Here is a 13,813-nt window from a genome sequence, read left to right on the forward strand (position 1 = left end):
AAATATACTTCAATAAAATTATAGGAACAAAGTTTTTTTTTTAAAGAACAGTCACAAAGCCTGATTTAATTCAGGTACTGGAAAGTTCAACTAATGATTCACTATTTATTAACTTATCTACTTGGTAAGCTAAAAGCATATATATTTAACAGTACGAGAAAAAGGAGCCAACTAGAAAGTGAAGTTAGACTTCTTACTATTTCATATTAAGAAAAACAAATGCTGCATTACAAATTTCTTCCTATTAATTCCCATGAGTTTACCACTACCCAAAACAAAACTGGGTCCACAATAAATACAAATGCATCCTTCCAGCAAAGCTCCCTTCATAAAAACTGAAGCAAACATTAAATTTCTAAGTGAAATCAAAAACTAAAGACTTTAATAAATGTATTTGCTTCATCTTCAAAATGTGCACCCATCGAGTCATGAAATCTCTCTGCTGTGTAATTATTTGTGCCCCAGTAAATGAAGCGGTGTTAAAACCAACTTCTGAGACAAAAAATAAATTAAAAAGCAAAAACCATGTCACAATGAAGACTCTCTGGTGGCTCCAACTATTAGATTACAAAGAAAAACAAAGTGAATTGCCATTATGAGATGACAAACATAACACATCCAGCACAGTTCTAGTTTTAGGTTGGCATTTGAAGAACATATGATTATTTCTTTCTGCTTTTAAAATTCCAGAAAAACAAAGCCATATAAAAATAGAAAAATCTGTTGCAGCACCAGAAAATATAAAGGTACTGTTAACAGAACAGAATTTGTTAAAGACACAAAGCAGAAAAGATTGGATTGAGAGAAAAATCCATCAGTATCAACCATCTTGTGACACTACTCAGGCAAGGGAACAGTCGGCTAAGGAAGTAAGGGGTTGGATTTCCCCAGCAGAGCCCCAGAAGCTGCCAAGTTCAGAGCCATAGGGGCTGGAAACAGGGCAGGTCTCAGGACAGCCAATGCAGAGAGGCAGATGAAAGAACTTGGGGCCTCCCCAGAACCACAGTCTGGCTGGCTGTTCACCTACAATTTCACATGGCTCCAGTGAAGCTCAAAAAAAGTGGGAACTTTATCTCCATGCTCATAACGTAAGCAATAGACTCTGAAAGCTTCAGAATTCTCACATATTTTTAACCACAGCTGTAACTAAAATTGGCAAAAAGAAAAACCCACAAAAAACCCCAAGAACCCAACACCACCCGCCATTCTCCAACTGATCCAAAAGATTCTAAAATTCACCGGAAAAACAAAACGTGCAAATAGGCAGAACGTCTCGGAAAACAAAGACTACTGTGGGCATAGATGGGGGCCTATCCAACCAGATGATGAAACGTTCCATAAACTTGTAATGATTCAGTAGTGTAGCAGGGACACCACACGAAACAGAAAAGAGATCGATGAACCAAAGTGTTCAGAAATAGCCCCAAAATGTACAAATCTAATGCATGACATAGTCTAACACACAAACGATTACACCGGCGACTGATTACTCCTAAATGGTTCTGGAACAACCCACCATCTGAAAAAAATAAGATCCTCCCATCTCGCATCAGAAAAAATTCTAGATTTAAATATAAAACATGAGGACATAAAAGTAATAGAAGAAAATACAGAACATTTTTTTTTTTTAACATCCTAGGTTAGAAACAAGCTTCAAAGCCAGAAACTGTAAGGGAAAAATTAACTTGGCTGGGAGGGAAGAGATGTTATCTTTTATGGAGTCAAGCTGAAGACAAAAGACAACTAGAGAAAAAAATAGATATTCTCAACTGGGTTAATTTCCTTCGCAGATATGGAGTGTTTACAAACCACTAAGAAAAAAAATAGAAAAATAAAGAGGCAATTCATTAAAGAAATGCCGACATTCGATAAAGTCATAAGAAGATATGTAGCTTCACTGGTTAAAGAAATGAAAACTAACTGTATAAAAACAAACTCAAAACGGATTAAAGATCTACATTTTCTAAAAGCTAAAATCATAAAAAATTTTAGAAGGGACTTCCCTGGTGGCGCAGTGGTTAAGAATCTGCCTGCCAATGCAGGGGACACGGGTTCGAGCCCTGGTCCAGGAAGATCCCACATGCCGCAGAGCAACTAAGCCTGTGTGCCACAACTACTGAGCCCTTGAGCCACAACTACTGAGCCCTTGAGCCACAACTACTGGACCCGCGTGCTTAGGGCCCATGCTCCGCAACAAAGAGAAGTCACCACAATGAGAAGTCCACGCACCACAACGAAGAGTAGCCCCCGCTCGCCGCAACTAGAGAAAAACCCGTGCGCAGCAACGAAGACCCAATGCAGACAAAAATAAATAAATAATTTTAAAAAAGATTTTTAGAAGACAACATAGGTGTAAAACTTTATGACCTAGGAATGAGCAATGGTTTCTTAGCTAAAACACCAAAAGCACAGGCAAACAAAGAAAACATAGGTAAAGTGGACTTCATCAAGATTTTAAAACTTGGTACTCCACAGGGCACCATCAAGAAAATAAAGAGACAACCCATTAAATGGGAGAAAATTTTTGCAAATCATATATCTGGGAAGAGATAAGTATCTAGATTATATAAAGAACCATTTTAACTCAACAATAAAAAGACACAACCCAATTTTAAAATGGGCAAAGGATCTGAACAGATATTTCTCCAAGGAAGATAATAAAGGTACATTTAAAAAAAAATTCAACATCATTAGCTGTCAGGGAAATGCAAATCAAAACCACAAAGAGATACCATTTCATACCCACTAGGGTGGCTATTATCAAAAAGAAAGATAATAACGGGTGTTGATGCAGACGTGGAGAAAATGGAACCCTCATACACAGCTGGTGCGTACGTAAAATGATGCAGCCACTTTGGAAAACAGTCCGGCAGTTCCTCAAAAGGTTAAATATAGAGTTATACATGATTCAGCAATTATATTCCTAGGTATAGACCCAAGAAAAGTGAAAACATATGTGCACACAAAAACTTGCACATGGATGTTCATAGCAGCATTACTCGTAACAGCCAAAAAGTGGAAACAACCCAAATGTCCATCAAAGGTGAATGGACAGACAAAATATGATATATCCATAGAATGGAATGTTACTTGACAATAAAAACAAAGCACTGACACGTGCTACGACATGAATGAACCCTGAAAACATTATGCTACGAAAAAAAACCCAGTCACAAAAGGCCATTGTGTATGATTCTACTTACATGAAATGTCCAGAACAGGCACATCTATAGAGACAGGTAGAGTAGTGGTTGCCAGGCAATGGGGAATATAGAGGATTTGGAAGCAACAGGCAAGAAGTAAGAGGTTTCTTTTGGGGGTGATGAAAAGGTTCTAAAACTGATTGTGCTGATGGTTACACAGCTCTATGAATATACCAAAAGCCCCTGACTTGTACATTTCACATAGGTGACTTGTATGGTATACTGAATTATACCTCAATAAAGCTTTAAAAAAAAAAAGAAATGAGAATTTAAACAATAATTCTGTTACATGTTTACTGGGTCTCCATCTGGTAGTTAACTCCCCTGGGCAGGAGTCCCTTGTCTATCTTATTACCCTTCACCTTCCCAAGGGCAGCAAAAAGGCCTAGTAAAAGGACCAAAGTTGATTATTAATAACAGATACCTCCCAGCAAAGCTGCTGTAAGACGAATTTCTCTGGCGGGGGGGGGGGGGGAAGAGTTTGTTTGCAGTCTGACTTTCACGTTTACGTCAGAGATGTTCTCCTACATTAAATCTCTCTCCACCGCAGATATGCACTAAAAAGTTATCAAGAATTTAATTCTCTAGATGTTTCTACTCACTGCTTTTACCCAGACCATAGGAAACCAGACTTAAAGATACTCTGGATCCACCATGGGCATCCTGGAGACTTCCATTCTCTCAGTTCTGGCTTCAGTGTCTATGCATGAGTCTACTATGTTTCACCAGCAGGTGTCGCTGTCTAACCTTTGGTCTTTAAGTACCGAACTTCATATACTCCTAGTTGCCAGGAAGTGCTGCATAATTCCCCTCATGCATAGTGTGGGCTACACATAAAAAGCAACTTCCTTCCAGTACAGTACGGAGAGGGAGAGAAAAAAGAGTAACTGTACAGTGGAAAAACCTGATGAGCACCATCTCAAGTCAGGTGATCAAGGTTAACATCAACAGTGATAAAATACTGTCAATGATAGTATATACCCCTCATATGATGTAATGAGAATGGTACCTCACCCCTGTGCTTTTCCGCCTCAAAACACATCACCCCAGGCTAACTATGAGAAAAACATCAGACAAATCTCAACGAAGGGACATTCTACAAAATGCCTGCCTGGTACTCCTCAAAACTGTCAAGGTCATCGAAAACAAAGAAAGCCTGAGAAACTGTCACAATCAAGAGGAGCCTGGGACCAAGGAGACATGACAACTAAATGTAATGTGTTACCCTGGATAGATCCTGGAACAGGAAAAGGGCAGCAGGCAAAAAACGAGGAAATCTGAATAAAGGACTTTTAGTCAATAATAATGTTTCATTACTGGTTCATTATTTGTGACAAATGCGCCATACTAATAAGCAAAACTGGATGTAGGGTCTATGGGAATTTGCTGTACTATCTTTGCAGTAACTCTGTAAATCTAATACCGTTCTAAAATAAAAGTCTGTTTTTAAAAACTTCACTAGCTGCCAATTTTGCCACATTAAGATTTTGAGGAATAGTTCCAACTGTTTAAAACTATAGTTTCTTTTTTGGCATGTTTTTAAGTGATTAGAAGACAGAAAAGCAAAACCTCAGGCCTGGAGAGCAGAGGGAATAGGTGGGGTGGGGTGGGGGGGCAGTGGTTTCCCTGAGAAAGAATGGAGCCCCAAGCAAAACCCATCATCCCCATCACAGCACTAGCAACGTGGCCACTTCTGCCTTGAAAACTAAGAAAACTGCTAGTGCGTTCACAGCATAGTCAGCCTTTTCCAACCATGAAGGGAAGACTGGAAGATGCAGTGGTAGCAGGAAAACTGGCAGTGGCTAAGAAGTTATCCAGCCAAGGTTTTTACTGAAAGATAAAGCCCTGCTGAAGAGTTTTATGATCCAAATTGCCCCAAAGCCCAAGAAACATCTGAGGTCTAAACAGTTATTTACACTAAAATAAAAAAGTAGAGAAGTACTCAATACATATGTTGATTTTAAGTAGTCTTTTAAATTTTATTTGCTCTAGTTTTGTTTTTTAAAATGTGCAGCTAAAATAACAAATAAATAGTATGCTTCTTCAATAAATAGTTAACTGGCTTTTGGTTTGTTTTCTTAAAGGAAAAACTGTGGTTGAGTGGATCGTGTGCTAGATTCCTGCTCTCAGAATTACCCACGTCTAAAGAAAGCCCAGCCAGCTGTAATCTGAGACATCTTTCTCCACCTGGGGGCAGCTATCCAAACCGCAAGAATGGAGTCTAGGAAGGGTGAAACAGTCTTTAAGGAGGCAGCAAATGAGAATTAGGATTCTCCATACCTCAAAAAATTGTTATAATAAAAGTGAAAATCTAACCCAACCCACCCAAGAAACCAGCATACTGTACAGCGAATCAGAAATCAAAACCCTGAAGGTGAACTGTATTATACAGCATCCATAAAATGTACATTTGATGGGTGAATCTGGTATGAAATGTAAGGTAGAGTTCATCCATAGTTTAAAGGGTGAGAGCTGAGTGAACACCGTCAGAAAAGAGAAGGCAGGAAAAGTGAGTAACAAGCTGTACTGACTTAGTACCTACGGGAATGAGATGAGTGGGCTGGGATTCTTCCAGTTTGTTCCTCAACCAGTCAAAATCCTGGTATCTTCGACGAACAGAATATTCTGGCAGGTCAAACTCCACCCGAGTACTCTGCAAATGAGGACAGTGGAACAAAATCAGGGTAAGGGAAGAGTAGCATACCTTGGCAGAATGGAAGGAAAAAAGCTCTCTTTGAATAACCTGGGCAAGAACACACTTTTCTTCCACCAAACGCACCAGCCAAGTGGTAGGGCTTACCAACACGGAATGACAAGTCCGGGCCACGGGGTCCAGTTAAAATTTTCAAGGATCTAGAATGAAAATGTCGAGGTTTCATTTCCCCCTATCTCAGGAAATGGAACTATCCCTCAGAATTCTGCTTGGAAACATTTGATTCATTTCCTCCAAGTTTAACTCTGAGAATTTCTTTTAGCAGACTAATTCCACTGAGGATATTGCTACTGAATCCAAATCTGTGAATCTGTTTTAAAAAAAAAAAAGTCTCCACCGTCTGCTAAATATGCTGACAAGTTTTGCCAAAGGCAGAGGGGAAACAAGCAAAAAGTAGAGATAACAGATCACCTGCTCATTTAGGAACCAGACTAGGTGAAAACAGAAAAGGTTTTGCCCACTCTTCCATATTCTGCCAGGACCATAAGCTTGAAACTACATTGTATTTTAGATGATTTTTTAAATCTAGAAGGAAATAATTGTAAAATATCATTGCAAAAAAAAAAAAAATTCCCTGAATTTAAGTTTTCTGAAATGTGATTGCAACACTTTGATAACAAAAACCAATATTAAATAAAATTAATTTATACCAAAGCAGGATTTTTATACATTAATTTGCCCAAACCAAAATTATGTCTCAGATAAGCCATTTTTCCTTGTGAGGGTACCGACTATATGACGGTCACAGTTCTCAGAGGTTAAAGCACAAGATAAAAATGGTTCAAACTACATTTTATAAATTTATTGAAATCTTTCAAGCCAAAAGTCTGTTTAAATCCATGGAACCAAGAAAATCTTAAAAACACATGAAAAAGGGACTTCCCTGGTGGTGCAGTGGTTAAGAATCTGCCTGCCAATGCAGGGGACACGAGTTCAATCCCTAGTCCAGGAAGATCCCACATGCCGCGGAGCAACTAAGCCCGTGAGCCACAACTGCTGAGCCTGCACTTTAGAGCCCACGTGACACACCTACTGAAGCCCACGTGCCACAACTACTGAAGCCTGCGTGCCTAGAGCCTGTGCTCTGCAATAAAAGAAGCCACAGCAACGAGAAGCCCGCGCACCACATGAAGAGTGGCCCCCGCTCGCCACAACTACAGAAAGCCCGGGCACAGCAACGAAGACCCAACGTAGACAAAAAATTAATTTTTTAAAAGGACAGTAACTTAAAAAACACATGAACAAGAGTCATCCATCAAAGCAGCAGCCAGTGAACAGCTTTGGCATCAAAAATTATGATTTCATCCTTCCCAGAAGCCAGGATCACGGTCTGAGCAAAACTGTGAAGTTAAAGGACTCAGTCTTGGACTAAACCCCAACTAACAATCTTTCTGCCTCTTCTCCCCTTTGCAAAGTTTCACACGCCCATGAAACACAACCTTCCCGTATGATGCAGGGGTAGGGGTGGGAAGACATGGGGAAATTTGTTTAATTTAGGCATTTGTGATTTATTAGAAGACTCCCCAAAAGAATTAGCATTTCCGAACTAGAGAGACAGATGAGAGAGACAGATGAGAGAGAGAGAGAGACAGATGAGAGACAGAGACACACAGAGAGAGAGAGAGAGAGAGAGAGAAATAAATAGAATAGTTAAATCCAAATCACTACTGATGAATCTTTAGGTATAAGGGTGACAGAAATATTGGCAGCAGTAGCCTGGCACTCCTCCTGACGCAGGGGCGTGAGCAGTCCTAGCATCCCTGAGATGCCACCAAGCCTCCCGGAGCCTCGGTTTCCTCAACAGTAAGGAGGCAGTTTGGAAGGGGCATTCTTCAAGACCGCACGGAGTCCCCCAGCAGATTCTGTCTGGGGACTTGTCGATGATTATGGGCTCAGGAAAGGTCGATTTTGAAGGGTGACAAATGAATGCAACTCATCTTCATTGTAAACAGAACTAATAGAGGGCTCTACTTTCTGTCCTCTTCTGTCACATGATATCCACTGGTTGTTCCTCTTTATTATGGCTTGCAAAACCACTTCATTAAATTATAGTCTATGTAACATTTCTACTCTAACTTTGAAATCAATCTTTGGTAACTACAAAAAGCAGTATGTATGATAAAACACAAGTTTTGTCTGCCGTAACCAATTTCACTTTCAAGCAACTGCTTTTTTTTTTTCCTTCTATTTATTTAGGTTCACACTTATTTTAAAACTTCAGGAAAATTAAAGAAATAAAAAATAAAAGATCAGCCATAATCCCTCTAAATGGAGATAAATGCAATTAATATTATGGTTCATATCTTTCCATGTTTTTTTCTATGCACAGGCACTCATATTTTCCTATGTCTCTTTAATATATCTTGGACATCTTTCTGTGTCAGTAAGTTCAGATCTACATAATCATCTTTAACACACATGGAGATACCATAATTAAACCAAATCCCCACTTAGGTTGTTACCAATTTTTCAATCAATAAGCCATACTACGGTAAACATCACTGATAATTCTCTTGAAATTACGAAAGAATATACATGAAAGAGTATACGTATCTTTAATCGACAAATTGTTTCCAGTTACAGACTGATTTATATTCTTAGCATATAGCCTCAATACTGAGACTATTTATTTATCTTTGATGGAAGTATAACTGAAAAATAACATGTCATCTTTGTTTTACTTTTGTTTCTTTAATGACTGTCGTGGTTGAACATCCTTTCAAGTGTTTGTTGGCTGTATATTTTTCTTCTTTTGTGAGAAGTCTTTTTATATATTTGTGAGTCTAGTCTTTTCCATTTGTGAAAGCTCTTTATAGCGATCTACCTATCATAACTGCCAAATGGCTTTTATTATACAGAATTTTAAAATTGTTAGTCAAATTCATCCATTTTTTCCCTTTATGGTTGCTACTTTTAGTGTCATTGATAAGAAGTCTGTCTTCATTGCAAGCTTTTGAAAATATTCACCTGAATTATCTCCTTTATTTATGGCATACATGTATACATATATATAAAATTGCTGCTATGCTACTTCTAGGAATCTATCATTAGAAAATAATTTTTAAACTGTGGCAAAGATACCTGTTATAATGATGTTCACTGCAATATTATTTAAAATAACAAATTCAAAGCAACCTAAATGTCCAACAATTAAAAAACAGTCAGGGAAATTATGGTATATTTATTCTATGGTTATCAGTAATCATGTCTGTAAAACATTTTTAATGACAAAAATGCTTCAGTAATAGTTTTAAGAAAAAACAGCAGGATATAAAATTAATTATACACATTTTATGATTTCATTGGTGTTGAAATTTTCGACATAAAAAGTTAGAAGAAAAATCTAGGACTTATGATGACAACTTTACATTCAACTCTATTTCCAAACTTTCTAACATTCTTATACAATACTTATAGTCACACACACAAAAAACTCATTTTTTAAAACAGCTCCTTTAAGGACAGGGGATTTAATAAATCAGTAAAATTTGTTTGATGCTTTGGAAAGCAATAACATAAAAAAAACCCATCATGAAAGAGAAGGATGCTCACACTCTCTGACCTGATAATTATTTTACTTATTTTTACCACCACTTGTTCTAGAAAAGATAGAGCGATATGTGGAATATGATCAAATGACATAAATTAGAAGTAGGTGAGCAAGATAAAGAAAAACAAGGACAGAGAGAAAAAGTAGAGCTGGGAACGAGGCTAGCAAAACACACTCACCTTGGAATTCTGCACACTTGTTAAAATTGGGCCACAGACATTACTGTGAATTTCTGGAAAGAAATCTAGTCCGTTATACGACATACAGCGCTCATAAAATATGCAGGCCAATAAAACCCCAACTATGAGTCTGTAGTAAGGTTTTCCTCTGTGAAATTCAGGGTCTGACTTAGAAAGAAAAATAAAGTACTAATAAGCGTTTATCTCTATTTTCTAGTATCTGTGGTAAACAAAACAATAAAAAAGGAAGTGCGCACCCACAATTCCATAACCAGAGGCGACCACTTTACAGTTTTGTTCTGTGTCCTTCCTTACTGTGTTCCAACTCTAGAATGCCCCACCAAGATCATAAGGTCATTCGTACACACCTAAAGTCAGGTCTACAAACAGGTAACCGAGCACAAGAGTTGTAATGAAGAATATTCATTCTCACCACTGCACCCTGTGAACATCTCCTTGGTCATCTCTAGGCATCACTGCCAAATTTTGTTAAGTTTAATACGTTGGAAGACCCAGCACGGAGCCACAGTAAAATCAGTCCCCCAGGAGCACATCCAGTCCCCTGGGCCTCACCGTTCCACAAAAGAACTCCTCTTTATTCCCTAGGAGCTGATGGGTCCAGTGACTCTGGCCTGGAGCCTTCCCCAAGCAGTTTCAGTCAACTGAAAAGTTGATTTTACAGTCAACTCACTCTAGAGAGGCTTTGTCTCTATCAGAAATGCCATCCGTCCAGGCCACAGCTGGATCCTAACAAGTCTGAGTAACCCCCTCCCCCCAAAAGAGAACCTCTTCCCTTATCAAATATCAGCCAGCCAGCCCCATTCTGTTTCAAAGCCCTGTAGCTCTCAGAGCACCTGCGAGTGATGCTGAAGAGTCTTCCGGTCTCCTTCTTCCGAAACGAGCTTCCATTTATTTCCTCCTCCTCAGATCTTCCCACCCAGCTCTCTGGAACACCCGTCCCGTAAGTAATAATGTCCTGTGGTTTCTCAACCTGCTCAAATTCTGAAAGCTGGCTCTCCCGAGAATACAGCCCCCTTGCCGTCCCATCAAGTGGAAAGCTGCTGGTGTTCTTACATTTCACAAACCTCTAAGACCAAGACCAAGAGTTGCTGTTGAGGGCTTCCCTGGTGGTGCAGTGGTTGAGAGTCCGCCTGCCGATGCAGGGGACACGGGTTCGTGCCCCGGTCCAGGAAGATCCCACATGCTGCGGAGCGGCTGGGCCCGTGAGCCATGGCCGCTGAGCCGGCGCGTCCGTAACCTGTGCTCCGCAACGGGAGAGGCCACAACGGTGAGAGGCCCGCGTACCGCAAAAAAAAAAAAAAAAAAGTTGCTGTTGACATCCTGCTCCCTCCACCACTCCTCCCACCCCGGAAAATCCTTTCGTGGCTCATGCCATCAGGTTATAGACACCTCTACCTCTCCTCACACCTGTCATCTGCTGACACCTCTGGCCTTCCTCCTGATTCCCCTGAGAGCACCTCGTTCTCGGGCTTCATAATCTGGGTGCCCTCAAGACGCAGGCGGTTCCCACACACAACACTCACCGCTAAGCCAACTACACCTCACTCCACTGCCACAGCCTCTCCACAGACTCTGTCATCACACAGAAGTTCACACATCTCCCTCTCTAACTGGCACCTCCTATATTTCGGACTCTTCCATCTCCCAGTACCCCTGGTTTTTCAGCCTCGGGACCTACAGTTCTTGACAATCCATCCACTCCTGTCTTTACTTTCTTCCTTACTCAGCATCAGTTCCACCAACCATCACTTCAGCATCTTACCTGCCCACATCCTAAACGCCCCTTCCACACCGTCATTCATACAACTCTGGCAAAAGTGCAACCACCTACTGCCTGCTTTTCTAGACCTAGGCACAGTCTGGAAGAAAAACAAAATCAGGGAAACACACTGACTGAAGCAATAAATTCTACAGCTGGACGCTCAACACTGTCAAACAATCTCTTGATACTTCCCTAGTCAACTCTCTTCCCCATTGTCCCCATACTTCCTTAGTCGGCTCTCCGTGAGTTAACGCGAAGCCTGTATAAGTTTTGAAAGCTTCTAAGCCCCACTTCAAAACCTCCCCCTTCACTCTTCACAAAGACCTCATCATCTATTCATAGACAAAACTGCAGATATAAGCAAAGAACCCCTCAACATCCTGCCACAAAACAAAAACAAACCACTTCCCTTCTTCCAGAAACAATGGGAAAAGTATGCTTCCCCCATGAGAGGCCACTCCCTCCCCTCCACTTCTGCCAGGGACACTCTCCGCCCACCTCCTCAGAGGCTTCCATCCTACTCTCCAACCTTCAACCCACAGTCTCCTCCACCAACAATGGCCACGTGGCACTTAAACAAGTCTCTTTCACCCTTAAAAAGCAAACAAAATGCCTCTCCCCCTCAAAGCCACATCCCCTCCTCCAGCTACTGTTCTCTCACTCACTTTCACTGCCAAACTACCAACACTCACCACGTCTTTTCCTTACTTCCCACTCATCCTAACCCACTGCGCACTGCTGTACCACCACCCCAATGAAGCTGCTCTCACCGTAGTCATCAATAACCTTCTCATCATTAAATCTAACATTCACTTTGTAATTCTTACATATAACTTGACCTCAGCAGCATTTAGCCTGCGTTGACCACTGAGACACCTGAAAAGAGGAATTAATTGGGGCATAAGCCTAGGAGATGACTATCTGGCGATGGGATAAAAGACAAGAGGAGGACGGCTTCCAAAGGGAGCTGAGGGCTGCTCTCTGTTTCCCCAACCTCCAGTCTATCTGCACATCATCATCAATTTCAACAGTCAGGCAGTAGTAGATGACCGTGCTGGTGGGGGGTGGGGTGGGAGGGGCGGTGCGGGTTACTTTCTGGAAAACCATGTCTTCTGAAAGCAGAGCACAAGACAGATCTGGGTTCAAGACAGATCTGGGTTCAAGTTTTAACACGTATTAGTTGCATGTCTTTGAGCAATTTTCTTAATATCGCTGTGTCTTAGTTTCCTCATTTGCAAAAGTTAAGAATACTACCAGTACCTACTTCACGGAGTGTGAGGATTAACTGAGGATATATTTAAAGCACATTTATTTTAGCACAAAATAAATGACAGCTCATCCACATGGCGGAGAACTACTGCAGTCTTAGAAACAATGGCATAAGTGTGCTCACTGGCATTTACTAGCAGAGGAAGACATTTGCATTGTATTAAGTGAATTGGCCGCAAGTAAAATACTCATTTTTGTGAATGGATAGAGACAAATAGTTCAGAGAATTATAAATGATTATTTCTGGCTGGTGAGCTTGTAAGTGTTCTTTTATTTTATTGTTTTAGCTTACTTGAGTTTTCCAATTTCTCTATAATGAGCACATATTACTTACATAAAATAAAATTTAAAGGGTTTCTACTGCAAAAAAAAAAAAAAGTACAGCATATGGTAAATGCTCAATAATTAGCTATTATTAAGATGTTACTTTCTAGACGCCTACAGAGAAAACTGCCAGGATCTGCCAGCCCTGAGAAAGCCTCTCTCCACCACTGGAGAGAGAAGACAGCCACGCCTTAGACCTCAGTGGGGAACACTTTCCCCGCGTTGGCTCTCAGCCCTAGGCTCATTTTACCTCAGGCAAAAGCAGCTCTGTACTTTGTCCAGCTTTTGTCATCAGGAATCTGAATCAGGCCTGGGAGTCAAAGCTCAAAGTCATAAAGTAAGTATTTGTACAACCTCGTCCTCTGACCATTAACTTTGGTTGAGAAGCTCAGCAGGAGTGGGGTGCTGGGACAAGATCAGGAGTTTGGGACCCTGTGTTCCCGTCTGTCCTCTCTCTCATCCCCACGCATCCCTACACGTCCTTTAATACAACACTCAGAAAAAAGGTTCCAGATGCATCACCAACGTACTAAACCTGGTGTCACTATTTGAAACAGGAAAAGAAAAGGACTCTGGTTTGAGATCAGAAGTGGAATTCACGGTAAGAAGTAAAATTTAATCCTGCAACAAGTTCACCCTTAAGGTGCTGTCCTCGAAGCCAAGTGAAAATGTGGGACTGGAACTTGGAAAGGTTATCCTAAGACATTATCTGACTCAGAGGAAAAGAGACAGAAATAAGAGCACAATGGAGAAAGGGGAAGGAAGGACAGAGAGACAGCAGAGGAGAGAGTG

At 40.6% G+C, this 13,813-nt stretch overlaps 1 protein-coding gene across 2 annotated transcripts in view; it reads right to left on the bottom strand.

Annotated features, from left to right (window-relative positions):
• Positions 1 to 13,813, bottom strand: part of SNX30 (sorting nexin family member 30) — a 105,767-nt gene that overhangs the window by 43,162 nt on the left and 48,792 nt on the right. The window contains exon 3 of one of the 2 annotated variants that reach the window (XM_060300612.1): positions 5,746 to 5,856. The exons of the other annotated variant lie outside the window; for it this stretch is intronic. Coding sequence (XP_060156595.1) covers positions 5,746 to 5,856 — 111 coding nt within the window. The remainder of the gene's footprint in view (positions 1 to 5,745; positions 5,857 to 13,813) is intronic. 2 annotated transcript variants of the gene reach the window in all.

Source organism: Globicephala melas, chromosome 6 (assembly GCF_963455315.2).
Source record: "Globicephala melas chromosome 6, mGloMel1.2, whole genome shotgun sequence".
In the NCBI taxonomy this organism is placed as follows: domain Eukaryota; kingdom Metazoa; phylum Chordata; class Mammalia; order Artiodactyla; family Delphinidae; genus Globicephala; species Globicephala melas.